This window comes from Pagrus pagrus, assembly GCF_965226575.1.
Source record: "Pagrus pagrus genome assembly, chromosome: 23".
Lineage (NCBI taxonomy): Eukaryota > Metazoa > Chordata > Actinopteri > Spariformes > Sparidae > Pagrus > Pagrus pagrus.
This window is the reverse complement of record NC_140205.1, coordinates 3841820-3857114: the sequence shown is the minus strand read 5'-3', so window position 1 is coordinate 3857114 and position 15295 is coordinate 3841820. Positions and strand designations below refer to the sequence as shown.

The 15295-nt window shown below is 37.8% G+C and overlaps 1 protein-coding gene across 1 annotated transcript; it reads left to right on the top strand.

Annotated features, from left to right (window-relative positions):
- Positions 1–796: 796 nt before the first annotated feature.
- On the top strand, positions 797–13550 carry itih2 (inter-alpha-trypsin inhibitor heavy chain 2). Its single transcript, XM_084346351.1, has 21 exons — positions 797–1143; positions 2070–2102; positions 2350–2388; positions 2874–3046; positions 3119–3223; positions 3304–3466; positions 3556–3663; positions 4371–4499; positions 4604–4720; positions 4835–5003; positions 5090–5215; positions 5317–5498; positions 6426–6611; positions 6770–6909; positions 7144–7316; positions 7490–7645; positions 7750–7863; positions 7956–8154; positions 8242–8414; positions 12899–13016; positions 13097–13550. Exons 1-21 carry the CDS (start codon positions 1048–1050, stop codon positions 13242–13244), a joined length of 2847 nt encoding a protein of 948 aa, XP_084202477.1. The 5' UTR covers positions 797–1047; the 3' UTR covers positions 13245–13550.
- The last annotated feature ends 1745 nt before the right edge of the window (positions 13551–15295 follow it).

The following is a 15295-nucleotide window of genomic DNA, read 5'->3' as shown; positions in this document are numbered from 1 at the left end:
TGCAGCACAACAGTGAAGCTGGAGTGTACAAACAGCACTTGAAGGCAGCATGACACTACCATTAACCATGAGCTTTCATCAGCTCCATAAGTTCACCTATAACTACTGTTATCCTAAACTACACAGGAAGGAAAATATATTATTATTATTATACTTAAATATGTTATGTTGACATTTACTGAAAAATATAATGTAATATAATAAAAATCATTTTAAATTGAAGGCTTATTTGACAAAACATGCCAATATGTTGTCATTTTACTTCAGAAATATGCTGCAAAATATAATAAATGTACATTTACCATACATTAGTTACATGTGATATGTATTTAAAATGTATATATGTTGCTCTCCTCATGTCAGTGTAGCTACAAGGTGAAACTATTGTCATAAACTGATTAATTGACACAAATGATGAAAGAATTTGAATGTTAATATAATATTTTTGACATAAATGGAGAATATATTTGTTCTTTACTCAAACTTTATATTGACATTGTGGTTTTTACTGCTACAGTGGAAAACAAAGCCACATGTTTACTGTCAAATCTAATTGACCGTGTGAAAAAACCTTTGCTGCCATCCTGTGGACACTTGGACATATTGCAACATTTCACATTTCTCCTGTGAACTGAGGATGTGTGTCATTAAATGTTCATCTCTGTGTATTTATATGATATCTGACCTTTTTCTAAAAGCTTCAGCCTCAACATGACAAACACATCAGAGTGATATTTGTCTAAACACGTTGGTCATTGTGTGACTTCTGTCTCAGAGTTAAAACAATCCGTGATGTGCAGCCTCTGTCGGATGTGTCAGATGTGTCCTATTTACCCTGCCCACAGGTCAAGTTTCAAAGTTTCAGTCCTTCTCCTTTCTGGGTTACATCAAACACAACAAATATTGACTGGGGGGGCCGGAGTCGATCAGTTCAGTGGATTTTAACCTTCAGTTCTCAGCTCGGCAGAAGGACCTTCTGTCTCCCACAGCGCCGTGTGTTTTTTTGTATATGTGTGTGTGTGTGTGAGGGTGTGTGTGTCTGGAAACATGAGGCGTCTGCTGCTGCTGCTTCTGGGGCTCGTGCTCCTCCATCAGGGCCGCTGCTTTGAGTTTGTGATAGACGGAGAATGGGAGGACGAGAAGGTGAGTACGAGGCTGAAAAACACGGTTCATGACCGACTGTTTGGACTGATATCGATCTGAGATCAAAATAGGATCAAAGTCTTTGTAATTAATTAATTGTACATTTATATGCTTAAGTGTATCTCTAGATTCAGCTCTTACTGGTTGCTGTTGGCCTTATTTTAATTACCAAAAAGAAGACATGAGTTTTTGTGGGATTTTGCATGAATTCAAAGTTTATTTTTGCATCTTGAAAATATTCCAGGAGCCGTGACGTGCTGTAAATCATTTAAGAGCTTTTAACAAATTTCTTGGCTTGACTTTTGACCTTTAAAAACTCAACTTTGTATCACAGACGAGTCATTTTTTTGTCTTCTATGAAGTTTGATCACATGAAAAATACACAACTGCTCTGAATTGTTGCATAAAAAGAAGAAGAACTGAAGTCTCGCCCGGCTGTTTTTGCTCAATCGTAAAATTAGATTTTCTTAATTATTACAACAAACTCGATCTCATGTGTATGTATTAGTTTTTGAAATCAAGTTAAAATTATATTCCCTGAGCTTTGACCTTTAAAACTCACTTACAAACTCACCTTTTATAGCAGAAAAGTATGTTTTTGTCCTCGTCTTCTTGTCTAAGAAGTTTGTCTAAATGTGATTTGTTTCAAATGAAAAATACAAGAAAATACTTGATGACAAAAATACAGAATTCATGTTTTAGTCTTTGAAATTCTTGCTCTGACCTTTGACCCTTAAATCTCCCATTAAAATTAACTTTTGTCCTGCTGACAGGTTGTTTATTTATCCTTTTAATCTCTGTTGTCTGTCCGAATGTGACCTAAATAACATGAAAACACAGACAACTTGTTCTTGAATTGAGGAAAAATGCAGAATCCAGATCTGACACATTAAATCTGATTTGCATCATGTTTTCTCTGCCACCAGTCACATCTGCAGGACCATCGGGAGAGAAACAAGGTGAGATCTTCCTGACTTTTCTTATTTACATACATGTCTAGCTGTATAATACAGAGCACGGACTGAGGGTTTGCTTATTGATGTCACAATCATCATCGATCAGTGGAAATCAGCGTCCTGACTCAGGTCCTGATTGTCCTCCTGTGTCGTCTGTGTCTTAATAACAGCAGTTTGTGGTTTATACTCTTCTCTCCTGTCACAGGGTTGATTAAGACTGTGAAGCTGATGACTTGTGTGTGTTTTTCAGAGAGCGATATTGACCAGCGAGGAGCAGGAAGACTTTGAGGTACGACCCTCCGCTTGTTGTTGGAGCCCTCTCCACTGTGACAGAGTTTAACCTTATCTAGTAGTCAATACGCTGCTGTTTGAAGAGATTCCCGTGACTGACGGGTTATTGACTTTGTTCCTGATCGTCCTGCTCTGCCTCCTTTTTTTCTGTCTGTCATCTTCTAAATATATTTGTCTTTATAATTTTCAAACTCTCAGGTTTCTCCTGAATTATTTTTTTAATTTTCAGAAGTTTTGTCTCCTGGAAACTTTTTTTTCACTATGTTTCACAAAAAAACAAAATAAATCATGTGAAGTTCCTGCCAAAACATTTTTTTCACACAGTTTCATGCTGTAAAAATTTCCTGGAAAAAACAAAATCTGGGAAAAAAATGTTTTTGTGAAACCAATTTTTACATATGACAAAAAAAATCTCTTGATATTTTCTTTCAGGGGAAAATTATTATTATTTTTGAGTCAAATCACATGACATTATCTCTGCAGGCCATCCGTGGAGATGACATCACCGTCAAGAGCTACAAGGTGGAGAGCCGGATCACGTCCCGCTTCGCCCACACCACCGTCAGGAGCTCGGTGGTCAACTCGGGCTCCAAAGCCCAGAGCATCGGCTTCAACGTCCAGATCCCCAAACGAGCCTTCATCACAAACTTCACCATGTGAGCCCAGTTTGACACAGTCCAGCCTCTTCAATAGATCTTCTAGAGGTTTGATTTGACATTTCGTTGCAGGAATGTGAACGGGATCACATTTATGGGCTCAGTGAAGGAGAAGACGGTGGCCAGGAACCTGTACGCCCAGGCCAGAGCCAGAGGCAAGGCAGCAGGCATCGTCAGGTACCGGACCAGCCTCTTGGAGTTGTAATCCGCTGTAGAGCTCAACAGACTCACACAGACTGACATGTTTCTGTTCACAGGGCGAACTCCCAGGACATGGAGACCTTTAAGACAGAAGTCCACGTTCCTGCCGGCAGTAACATCGAGTTTGAGCTCCACTACCAGGAGATGATGCACAGGAAGCTGGCTTTCTACGAGCACTCGCTGTACCTGCAGCCGGGGAGGCTGGTGCCACAGTTCCAGGTGAGAACATCACGACTTGTGTTAATTTCTGCAGTTAGTCTGTGTTCTTCCAGTCATCCATGACGCTGACCCGTTCGCTCTCTCTCCAGGTGGACGTGTACATCTATGAGCCGAAAGGGATTTCCTCAGTACAAACAACAAACACCCTCGGAGAGCAGTTTGCACAGCTGATCAAACTTACATCAACCAAAGACAAGGTGAGACTGGAAAACACCCAGAGCTCCACTTACTCTACCAAGGCTCAACAGTCCTCTGATTTCCTTTATCTTTATTTATGAACTTTTTTGGAAATTTGAACTGAGGTACACGTATCTGTTGGGACGACTCATGACTGGGAATATGAGGGCTTCACACCCACAACCTCTAAGTTGTGGACATTTAAATGTCATCATATTTGTCATGGTCCATCTAATATTCCTAATAAAAGGTATTTTTACTTGCATTTACCACAGATATGGATCACAGAAGGCGACAATGAGTCTCTGCACTCGAATGAAGTGTAATAATGTTGAATTATATAAAAAGATTTGTCTTTAACTATAAGAAATTGAGGGTGAAGCCATTTTTAGTTCAACTTCTACATTCATTTTTCTTGATTCAGGAATTATTAGCCAACCAAAATGTAAAGTTTGTTACAAATGACCACACAATGGCGCTATTAGCATCAAAATATAATTTTTTCCACATCATTTCACTGAAATCTATCCAGTCATTTTAAAAATATCATGAAAATAAACAAACGTAATAAGTTTCCACATTGAAATGTTGGAAAAATAAGGTCAGGTGTCAAACTTTAATACAAAAAATGAGATACTGTGCTCTTAACGAACATGCACACAACACTGAAACACACCTTCATAATAATAATAATACTGACACTAGTCTCTTTTCTGTGTGTCCACAGGCTCATATTGTCTTCAAGCCCAACCTCCAGCAGCAGAGGAAGTGTGAGAACTGTACAGGAAGTGCTATTGACGGCGTCTTCAACGTCAGATATGATGTGACCAGGGACAGCAATGCTGGTGAACTACAGGTACACACACTCATCCAAAAACCTCTTTAATTGATGGCTTTAATATTGCATACAGGTCAAAACAGTTTGGAGATGATCGCTTGAGCTTCCACTGTTTCCTCCAGGTCTCTGACGGCCATTTTGTCCAGTTCTTCGCTCCCTCCAACCTCTCACCTCTTCCTAAAAACATCGTGTTTGTCATTGACGTCAGTGGATCCATGTGGGGGGTCAAGATGAAGCAAGTAAGTGATGAAGTGAAGTGAGATCCTGCTTGATCTCCACCCCCTCCTCAGTAAAACACTGCCGCCGTGTGGTCGTTCTGCAGAATGCATTTAAATCCCAAACCTCTCTCGCAGACAGTGGAGGCCATGCAGGCGATTCTGGATGACCTGACCATTGACGATCACTTCAGCATCATCGACTTCAACCACAATGTGCGCTGCTGGAACGAGGAGCTGGTCTCCGGCTCGTCCATTCAGATCGCAGACGCCAAGAAATACATCCAGACCATCAAACCCAACGGAGGTGTGAGGAAAACCTCTTCGTAGAAATGGTTGATTGCTCTGAGAACTTGTTGTCAACGGCTATATTTTACTGATCTTTGACCTCAGGTACCAACATCAACGAGGCTCTGATGAAAGCAGTCCAGATGCTGGTGAGGGCGTCCAATCAGGGGCTCATCGACCCTCGCTCCGTCTCCATGATCATCCTGGTGTCAGACGGAGACCCCACTGTGGGTAAGACTGTCTGACTCAGCTGCAGAAAGCTTTTCGATTGGTTGACCAACTAAATTCATCGTCTCAACTATGAATACGCTGTTCTGCTTGATTTTAAAAAGGTGAGATCAAGCTCAGCACCATCCAGAAGAATGTGAAGCGGGTGATGAGGGAGGAGTTCTCTCTCTTCTCGCTGGGCATCGGCTTCGACGTGGACTACGACTTCCTGGAACGAATCGCCATGGAGAACAGGGGCGTGGCTCAGAGGATCTACGCCAACCATGATGCTGCAGAACAACTACGGGTACGACGACTTTTTCCTCATCTGATTCTCCTCATTTCCTCTAAAGTCAGCTGAAAAAATTTTATATTTTTGAAAAACTTTGGAACTTTTCAAAACTTTTTTCCACCAAAAAACTTTTTTTTTCACCCAAAAAACATTTTATTCACCGATAAAACCCTTTTTTCAGTAGAAAACAGTAACATTTTTTTCACCAAAAAATTTTAAACCACAAAAAAACTTTTTTTCACCCAAAAAACTGTTTTTCACCAAAAAACAATTTTTTTCACCCAAAAAACTTTTATTCCACCAAAAAACTTTTTTTTCACCGATAAAACCTCCTTTTTCACACAAAAACATTTTTTTCACCAAAAAAAAATAAATTTTCCCGACAAAAAACAATTTTCCATCCCCAAAAAAGGTTTTTTCACCCCAAAAAAATGTTTTCACCCAAAGAAACCAAAAAACAAAGAAACTTTTTTTCACCCAAAAAACTGTTTTTCACCCAAAAACATTTTTTTCACCCAAAAAAAAAATTTTTCCCGACAACCCCCAATTTTCCATCCCCAAAAAAGGTTTTTTCACCCCAAAAAAGTTTTTTCTCACCCCCAAAAAAATGTTTTCACCCAAAGAAACCAAAAAACAAAAAAACTGTTTTTCACCAAAAAACAATTTTTTTCACCAAAAAACAATTTCTTTCACCCAAAAAACTTTTATTCCACCAAAAAACCTTTTTTTTTCACCGATAAAACCTCCTTTTTTCACACAAAAACATTTTTTTCACCCAAAAAAATTTGGGGTTTTTTCCGACAAAAACCCCAATTTTCCATCCCCAAAAAAGGTTTTTTCACCCCAAAAAACTTTTTTTCACCCAAAAAACTTTTTTCTCGCTCCCAAAAAAATGTTTTCACCCAAAGAAACCAATCCTACCTTCTGTCTTCTCCCCTGCAGGCATTTTACAGCCAGGTCTCCTCTCCTCTGCTGAGGAGGATCACCGTTCAGTTCCCGGAGGACTCGGTGTCAGACGTCACCCAGAATCGCTTCGACAAATACTTCGACGGCTCGGAGCTGGTGGTGGCCGGGAAGGTTCTGCCGTCTGATAGCAGCACCCTGACCAGCTTCACCACCGCGTCTGCCGTGAGTATAATGAACACAACCAGGCGTTTACGTCACGTTTACAAGAAAATATAAAATGTATCACAGTCAGAAGTCGAAGGTTCAAGTCCACGGGTGAAGGGAAGAGATGGGGCCTCCAGTAGAACTACCAGTGTCCTCTGTCCTGTCCCGTCTTGCAGGCCCGTCTGGACATCACCTTAGAGACTGAGGCCGACACTGCGGAGCTGGACACCGAGCTGGCAAAGCAGCAGCACTCATTCACAGGTTTCGCCAGACAAATGTGGGCCTACATCACCATTAAACAGCTGATCTCTGAAAGGTGAGGAGAAAAAAAAAAAATGTTGAGAAGAAAAAAAGTTTTTCAGGAGAAAAGACATTTTGCCTGAAGAAAGTTTGGTTGAAAGAAAGGTTCTCGCGAAGTGTTTTTTCATTTGGTTTCATACAAAAAAAGATTCAGGACAAAAAAAAGTATTTTTCAGGAGAAAAAACAGGTTTTTAACGGTTTATTTGTATTACCGTCAGTATTTGACTGCTGCACTGTGGCTCTCTGCAGGTCTCTGGCTCCGACAGCTGTCAAGAAGAGGAAGATCACCCAGAGGATCATGGCGCTGGCTGTGGAGCATCAGTTCGTCACTCCTCTCACCGCTCTGCTGGTGGAGAGCGAGGACGCCACGGAGAGGCTGCTGGCCGACTCCCCGAAGGACCCCAAGCACGGCTGCTGCTTAGGTGCCCGACAGGAGAGACGCTCTTTTACTGTTGATTGAAGTTTTTATGGTGTTTGATTTGAATTTAAAGGACAAGGAATAAGAAGATTTGGAAGCCAATTTAGTAGCACCAAGACCTGGAAATCCTGATGTATATCATGGCAAAATAAAATAATCTACGTCATGTCTATGTAGGAGGAGGAATAGGAGGAGGCTCGGCATCCTCTGGTCTGGCTCCGGTCCGTGTGGTCTACCAGCCTCCACCCTGGGTCCAGATTCCCACCACGCCTCCCCCGAGTCAGGCGGCGAAGGGTCCAGAGGAGTGGGCCCTGCCTGAACAGGTCAACTTAGGTAACGCACACACACTTCTGCAGACTTTTATGAAATCATCAGCAGCTGCAGGGTTAAACATGAACAGCACTGGATGTGTAACCAGCTCAATGTTTCTCACCCAGTGGATAACGACCCTCACTTCATCATCCACCTGCGGAGAAGCGACATGAACGTCTGCTTCAACATCGACTCCAAACCCGGTCACATTCTCAACCTGGTGTCTGACAGCGGAACAGGTACTAGTCTGTACTAAAGGTAGTAACATATCTGTAATCCAAAAGTCCTCGTATTTGATGGCTTTACTTTCAACCTTCCTCTTGTCCAAAAGGTCTGGTCGTGAATGGTCAGCTGATCGGCTCTAAGAAGATGCAAAAAAACAAACTGAACACATATTTCGGCACCATCTCTGTCTACTACCAGCCTGATGGAGTCAGCCTGACTGTCGGCACCGACAGCATCGCCATGACCGATGGCAGGAACAACCACTCCTTCACCTGGGGCGCCACGACGGAAATCATACAGGACGGGTAAAACCATAGCATCTTTAATTATGGCGTCTTGCCTCGCTACTTTGAACATCAGGCTCATTTTGTCTTGTGTTTGTCACGTTTCAGCATGAGGATCTCCATCGTGAAGAACTCTCACGTTTCCATCGTAATAAATAATAATATCCAGGTGATGGTGCTGCTTCACCGTGTGTGGAAGAAAAACCCAGTCAGCGTCGACTTCCTCGGCATCTACATTGCCAACGACAACCACTACTCTCCTCTGGTGCACGGACTCATAGGTACGTCTGTGTGGAGGGAAATGTTGAGCGGCCTCGCAGGCTACAGGATGTAGTTAGAAAAAAGAAAAACCTAAATTTGGAAAAAATATATATACTATAAAATTATATTTGCTAGATGGACCATGACTTGCAATCAAAATATACGTTAGAAAAAGTTAAATTGGCTTCTGAGATCATAACTGTGTTGAAAAACCTTTTTAACTGACATCTAATGTCAAAACTCTCCTTTTCTCCTGAAAAAAACATTTTTTTCCTGGAAAAACTATTTTTCTCCTGAAAAAACATTTTTTTCCTGGGAAATGTTGATATAACAACTACAGGATGTTACTGGAACTAGAAAACCTTAAAAAATGAGTTTAGAAAACCTTTAAAAAAGGAAAAAGAGACACGTTTTTTCAGGGGAAAAATGAGTTTTTTCAGGAAAAAATGAGGTTTTTTTAGGAGAAAAGGAGGTTTTTTCAGGTATAAAAAAGAGTTTTTTAAGGTTTTCTAAAAAATAGTTTTTTTTCCCTGAAAAAAAGTTTTTTCCCTGGAAAAAAAACTATTTTTTTCCTGAAAAAACTCTTCTCTTTTTTTTTTCCTGGAAAAACTATTTTTCTCCTGGGAAATGTTGAGTGGCCTCGCAGGCTTTGATACAACAACTACAGGATGTTACTGGACCTAGAAAACCTTTAAAAAAGGAAAAAGAGAAGAGTTTTTTTTAGGAAAAAAAGAGTTTTTTTCAGGAAAAAAAGAGTTTTTTTCAGGAAAAAAAAGGTTTTTTTTCAGGGAAAAAACTTTTTTTCAGGGGAAAAAAACCTAATTTTTTTCCTGAAAAAACTCTTCTCTTTTTCCTTTTTTAAAGGTTTTCTAGGTCCAGAAAACTTGTTTTTTTCCTGGACCTAGAAAACCTTAAAAAAGGAGAAAAAGTTTTTTTTAGGAAAAAAATAGGGTTTTTTTTCAGGAAAAAAACTATTTTTTGGGGGAAAAAAAAGGAGTTTAGAAAACCTTACAAAAACCTCTTTTTTATACCTGAAAAAACTCTTTTTTTCCTGGAAAAACTATTTTTTTCCTGGAAAAACTATTTTTTTCCTGGAAAAACATTTTTTTCCTGGGAAATGTTGATATAACAACTACAGGATTTTACTGGAACTAGAAAACCTTAAAAAATGAGTTTAGAAAACCTTTAAAAAAGCAAAAAGAGAAGAGTTTTTTCAGGGGAAAAATGAGTTTTTTCAGGAAAAAATGAGGTTGTTTTAGGAGAAAAGGAGGTTTTTTTCAGGTTTTCTAAAATCTTTTTTTTTTTCAAAAAAATAGGTTGTTTTCCCTGAAAAAAAATGTTTTCCCTGGAAAAAAAAACTATTTTTTTCCTGAAAAAACTCTTCTTTTTTTTTTTCCTGGAAAAACTATTTTTCTCCTGGGAAATGTTGAGTGGCCTCGCAGGCTTTGAAAAAACAACTACAGGATGTTACTAGACCTAGAAAACCTTTAAAAAAGGAAAAAGAGAAGAGTTTTTTTAGGGAAAAAAAAGTTTTTTTCAGGAAAAAAAGTTTGTTTTTTTCAGGAAAATTTTTTTTTTTTTTCAGGGAAAAAACTTTTTTTCAGGGAAAAAAAACTATTTTTTTGAAAAAAAATAAAGATTTTAGAAAACCTTAAAAAGCTCTTTTTTATACCTGAAAAAACCTCTTTTTCTCCTAAAAAAAACCTAATTTTTTCCTGAAAAAAACTAATTTTTCCCCTCAAAGAAAACTTGTTTTTTTCCTGGACCTAGAAAACCTTAAAAAAGGAAAAAAAGTTTTTTTTAGGAAAAAAATAGTTTTTTTTTCCAGGAAAAAAAACTATTTTTTGGGAAAAAAAAGGAGTTTAGAAAACCTTACAAAAACCTCTTTTTTATACCTGAAAAAACTCTTTTTTTTCCTGGAAAAACTCTTTTTCTCCTGAAAAACATTTTTTTCCTTGGAAATGTTGATATAACAACTACAGGATTTTACTGGAACTAGAAAACCTTAAAAAATGAGTTTAGAAAACCTTTAAAAAAGCAAAAAGAGAAGAGTTTTTTCAGGGGAAAAATGAGTTTTTTCAGGAAAAAATGAGGTTGTTTTAGGAGAAAAGGAGGTTTTTTTCAGGTTTTCTAAAATCTTTTTTTTTTTCAAAAAAATAGGTTGTTTTCCCTGAAAAAAAAATTTTTCCCTAGAAAAAAAGCTATTTTTTTCCTGAAAAAACTCTTCTCTTTTTTTTTTCCTGGAAAAACTATTTTTCTCCTGGGAAATGTTGAGTGGCCTCGCAGGCTTTGATACAACAACTACAGGATGTTACTGGACCTAGAAAACCTTTAAAAAAGGAAAAAGAGAAGAGTTTTTTTTAGGAAAAAAAGAGTTTTTTTCAGGAAAAAAAGAGTTTTTTTCAGGAAAAAAAAGGTTTTTTTTCAGGGAAAAAACTTTTTTTCAGGGGAAAAAAACCTAATTTTTTTCCTGAAAAAACTCTTCTCTTTTTCCTTTTTTAAAGGTTTTCTAGGTCCAGAAAACTTGTTTTTTTCCTGGACCTAGAAAACCTTAAAAAAGGAGAAAAAGTTTTTTTTAGGAAAAAAATAGGGTTTTTTTTCAGGAAAAAAACTATTTTTTGGGGGAAAAAAAAGGAGTTTAGAAAACCTTACAAAAACCTCTTTTTTATACCTGAAAAAACTCTTTTTTTCCTGGAAAAACTATTTTTTTCCTGGAAAAACTATTTTTTTCCTGGAAAAACATTTTTTTCCTGGGAAATGTTGATATAACAACTACAGGATTTTACTGGAACTAGAAAACCTTAAAAAATGAGTTTAGAAAACCTTTAAAAAAGCAAAAAGAGAAGAGTTTTTTCAGGGGAAAAATGAGTTTTTTCAGGAAAAAATGAGGTTGTTTTAGGAGAAAAGGAGGTTTTTTTCAGGTTTTCTAAAATCTTTTTTTTTTTCAAAAAAATAGGTTGTTTTCCCTGAAAAAAAATGTTTTCCCTGGAAAAAAAAACTATTTTTTTCCTGAAAAAACTCTTCTTTTTTTTTTTCCTGGAAAAACTATTTTTCTCCTGGGAAATGTTGAGTGGCCTCGCAGGCTTTGAAAAAACAACTACAGGATGTTACTAGACCTAGAAAACCTTTAAAAAAGGAAAAAGAGAAGAGTTTTTTTAGGGAAAAAAAAGTTTTTTTCAGGAAAAAAAGTTTGTTTTTTTCAGGAAAATTTTTTTTTTTTTTCAGGGAAAAAACTTTTTTTCAGGGAAAAAAAACTATTTTTTTGAAAAAAAATAAAGATTTTAGAAAACCTTAAAAAGCTCTTTTTTATACCTGAAAAAACCTCTTTTTCTCCTAAAAAAAACCTAATTTTTTCCTGAAAAAAACTAATTTTTCCCCTCAAAGAAAACTTGTTTTTTTCCTGGACCTAGAAAACCTTAAAAAAGGAAAAAAAGTTTTTTTTAGGAAAAAAATAGTTTTTTTTTCCAGGAAAAAAAACTATTTTTTGGGAAAAAAAAGGAGTTTAGAAAACCTTACAAAAACCTCTTTTTTATACCTGAAAAAACTCTTTTTTTTCCTGGAAAAACTCTTTTTCTCCTGAAAAACATTTTTTTCCTTGGAAATGTTGATATAACAACTACAGGATTTTACTGGAACTAGAAAACCTTAAAAAATGAGTTTAGAAAACCTTTAAAAAAGCAAAAAGAGAAGAGTTTTTTCAGGGGAAAAATGAGTTTTTTCAGGAAAAAATGAGGTTGTTTTAGGAGAAAAGGAGGTTTTTTTCAGGTTTTCTAAAATCTTTTTTTTTTTCAAAAAAATAGGTTGTTTTCCCTGAAAAAAAAATTTTTCCCTGGAAAAAAAAGCTATTTTTTTCCTGAAAAAACTCTTCTCTTTTTTTTTTCCTGGAAAAACTATTTTTCTCCTGGGAAATGTTGAGTGGCCTCGCAGGCTTTGATAAAACAACTACAGGATGTTACTAGACCTAGAAAACCTTTAAAAAAGGAAAAAGAGAAGAGTTTTTTTAGGGAAAAAAAAGTTTTTTTCAGGAAAAAAAGAGTTTTTTTTTCAGGAAAAAAAGAGTTTTTTTTTCCAGGGAAAAAAAACTTTTTTTTTGAAAAAAAATAAAGATTTTAGAAAACCTTAAAAAACTCTTTTTTATACCTGAAAAAAACTCTTTTTCTCCTAAAAAAAACCTCATTTTTTCCTGAAAAAACTCATTTTTCCCCTCATAGAAAACTTGTTTTTTCCTGGACCTAGAAAACCTTAAAAAAGGAAAAAAAGTTTTTTTTAGGATAAAAATAGGTTTTTTTTCAGGAAAAAAACCTTACAAAAACCTCTTTTTTATACCTGAAAAAACTGTTTTTTTCCTGAAAAAACTCACCACTATAATGAAACTGTTAAAGTGGTTTGGTAACTTCTTGTGTCAGGATGAGGACGACATCGGATCATTCAGTCACAAACTGAACCGAACACAGGTTGATTTGCAGCTGAACGTGTGTGTGTGTGTGTGTGTGTGATCCTTCAGGGCAGTTTTCTAGAGATCCTGAGCCGGACGTGAGCGTGCACGACGTCCACGAAGGAGTCGACCCTCTGAAGCGAGAGGCCACCATGGAGGTGAAGGGCAACAGGCTGCACGTCACCAGGTACGTCTGAATATAAAATGACTTGTATAAAACTGATTTCTGAAGCGTGTCGTATTAAAACTCCTGTGTGTGTGTTTTAGGGGCTGGCAGAAGGACTACAGGACCGATAAGACGCACGGCTCAAACGTCTACTGCTGGTTCATACACAACAGCGGGAAGGGCTTCATCGACGGCCACTACACCGACTACATCGTCCCCAATCTCAACAGCTTCCTCCCAACGCTCTGAGCAGCCGGAGACACATTCGAGTACCCTGTGCTGCTATAAATCCCCTGGGTCAGTGAGCTTAGACGGAAAATGAAAACAAAGCGAGTGGAAAACTGGAGCCAGAAGAAAAGAGGGGACGACATGAAGACGTTTAACTTTTTGGTGTCTACATTTCCTTCTAAAATGATAAATGTCTCCTTCTTTCCTAATTACTTTCCGAAGAACACCAGGAGTCACTTTTGTTGGATTTATTTGGAGAAAAATGTACATCTGCAATGTAAAGATCAACTTGAACATCAATACAAAATAAAAAACTAATTGAACAAATTGCTCTGTGTTTATTTGTGTAATGTATTGTGGGGTGTGTGTGTATATGTACAGTGAATGTTAGGGAAGTAACTCTGACACAGTAGAGTCCCTGAGATTAAAACGGGAAGTTTGTTGGTTCAGGCCAGTTTGGAGAAATCCTCATAGGCGATGTCGACTCTCTTCCCCTTCTGTGAACCCTGAAGACGAGAGAAGGTGAAGCTTTAATGATGCAGCTTTGTAGGAGTGAAATTCAAGCACCTTTTGAGTACTTTCAAGGTATCTAAACTAATATTTTGCAGACTCAAAGACTTCATCTTCACATCTAAATTGTGAAGAAAAAATTAAGGAGAATTATGTTTTTTGTAACTGGTTGCTGAAATACTGAAGAAAACCTTAAAATGTAAAGATTTCAGGGCGAGTTCTGTAAACGCCTGTTTTCTATGATTTCTCAGCTGACAGTCCAAGTCAGCTACATGTAAAATAAAGAAACTCGAAAAATAGCCGTTGTTGTGTCGCTCAAAGGGCGCCGAATTGGCTATTAGGACGTCCTGATTGCACTGGGGCCATTGATTTGGCCATAAGTATCACCAGATTGCTGAAATACTGAATAAAACCTTAAAATGTGGATATTTCAGGGCGAGTTCTGTAAATGCCCATTTTCTGATCTCTCAGCTCCAAGTTAGCTACATGTAAAATAAAGAAACTCGAAAAATAGCCGTTGTTGTGTCGCTCAAAGGGCGCCGAATTGGCTATTAGGACGTCCTGATTGCAATGAGGGCCATTGATTTCGCCATAAGTATCACCAGATTGCTGAAATACTGAATAAAACCTTAAAATGTGGATATTTCAGGGCGAGTTCTGTAAATGCCCGTTTTCTGATCTCTCAGCTCCAAGTTAGCTACATGTAAAATAAAGAAACTCGAAAAATAGCCGTTGTTGTGTCGCTCAAAGGGCGCCGAATTGGCTATTAGGACGTCCTCATTGCACTGGGACCATTGATTTGGCCATAAGTATCACCAGATTGCTGAAATACTGAAGAAAACCTTAAAATGTGAAGATTTCAGGGCGAGTTCTGTAAATGCCGGTTTTCTGATTTCTCAGCTCCAAGTCAGGTACATGTAAAATAAAGAAACTCGAAAAATAGGTGTTGGTTTGTTGCTCAAATGGCGCCGAATTGGCTATTAGGACGTCCTCATTGCACTGGGACCAGTGATTTGGCCATAAGTATCACCAGATTGCTGAAATAAAACCTTAAAATGTGGATATTTCAGGGCGAGTTCTGTAAATGCCCATTTTCTGATCTCTCAGCTCCAAGTCAGCTACATGTAAAATAAAGAAACTCGAGAAATAGCCGTTGTTGTGTCGCTCAAAGGGCGCCGAATTGGCTATTAGGACGTCCTGATTGCACTGGGACCATTGATTTGGCCATAAGTATCACCAGATTGCTGAAATGCTGAAGAAAACCTTAAAATGTGAAGATTTCAGGGCGAGTTCTGTAAATGCCAGCTCCAAGTCAGCTACATGTAAAATAAAGAAACTCGAGAAATAGGTGTTGGTTTGTTGCTCAAATGGCGCCGAATTGGCTATTAGGACGTCCTCATTGCACTGGGACCATTGATTTCGCCATAAGTATCACCAGATTGCTGAAATACTGAAGAAAACCTTAAAATGTGAAGATTTCAGGGCGAGTTCTGTAAATGCCGGTTTTCTGATTTCTCAGCTCCAAGTCAGGTACATGTAAAATAAAGAAACTCGAAAAATAG

What these genes read in the sequence shown, in the direction of transcription:
- itih2 (XM_084346351.1), top strand. Translation starts at nt 1,048, where the DNA reads ATGAGGCGTCTGCTGCTGCTGCTTCTGGGGCTCGTGCTCCTCCATCAG. An exon ending in TTCATCACAAACTTCACCAT is followed by an intron (nt 3,047 to 3,118) that starts GTGAGCCCAGTT and finishes ATTTCGTTGCAG; the next exon opens with GAATGTGAACGGGATCACAT. An exon ending in GGCTGGTGCCACAGTTCCAG is followed by an intron (nt 3,467 to 3,555) that starts GTGAGAACATCA and finishes CTCTCTCTCCAG; the next exon opens with GTGGACGTGTACATCTATGA.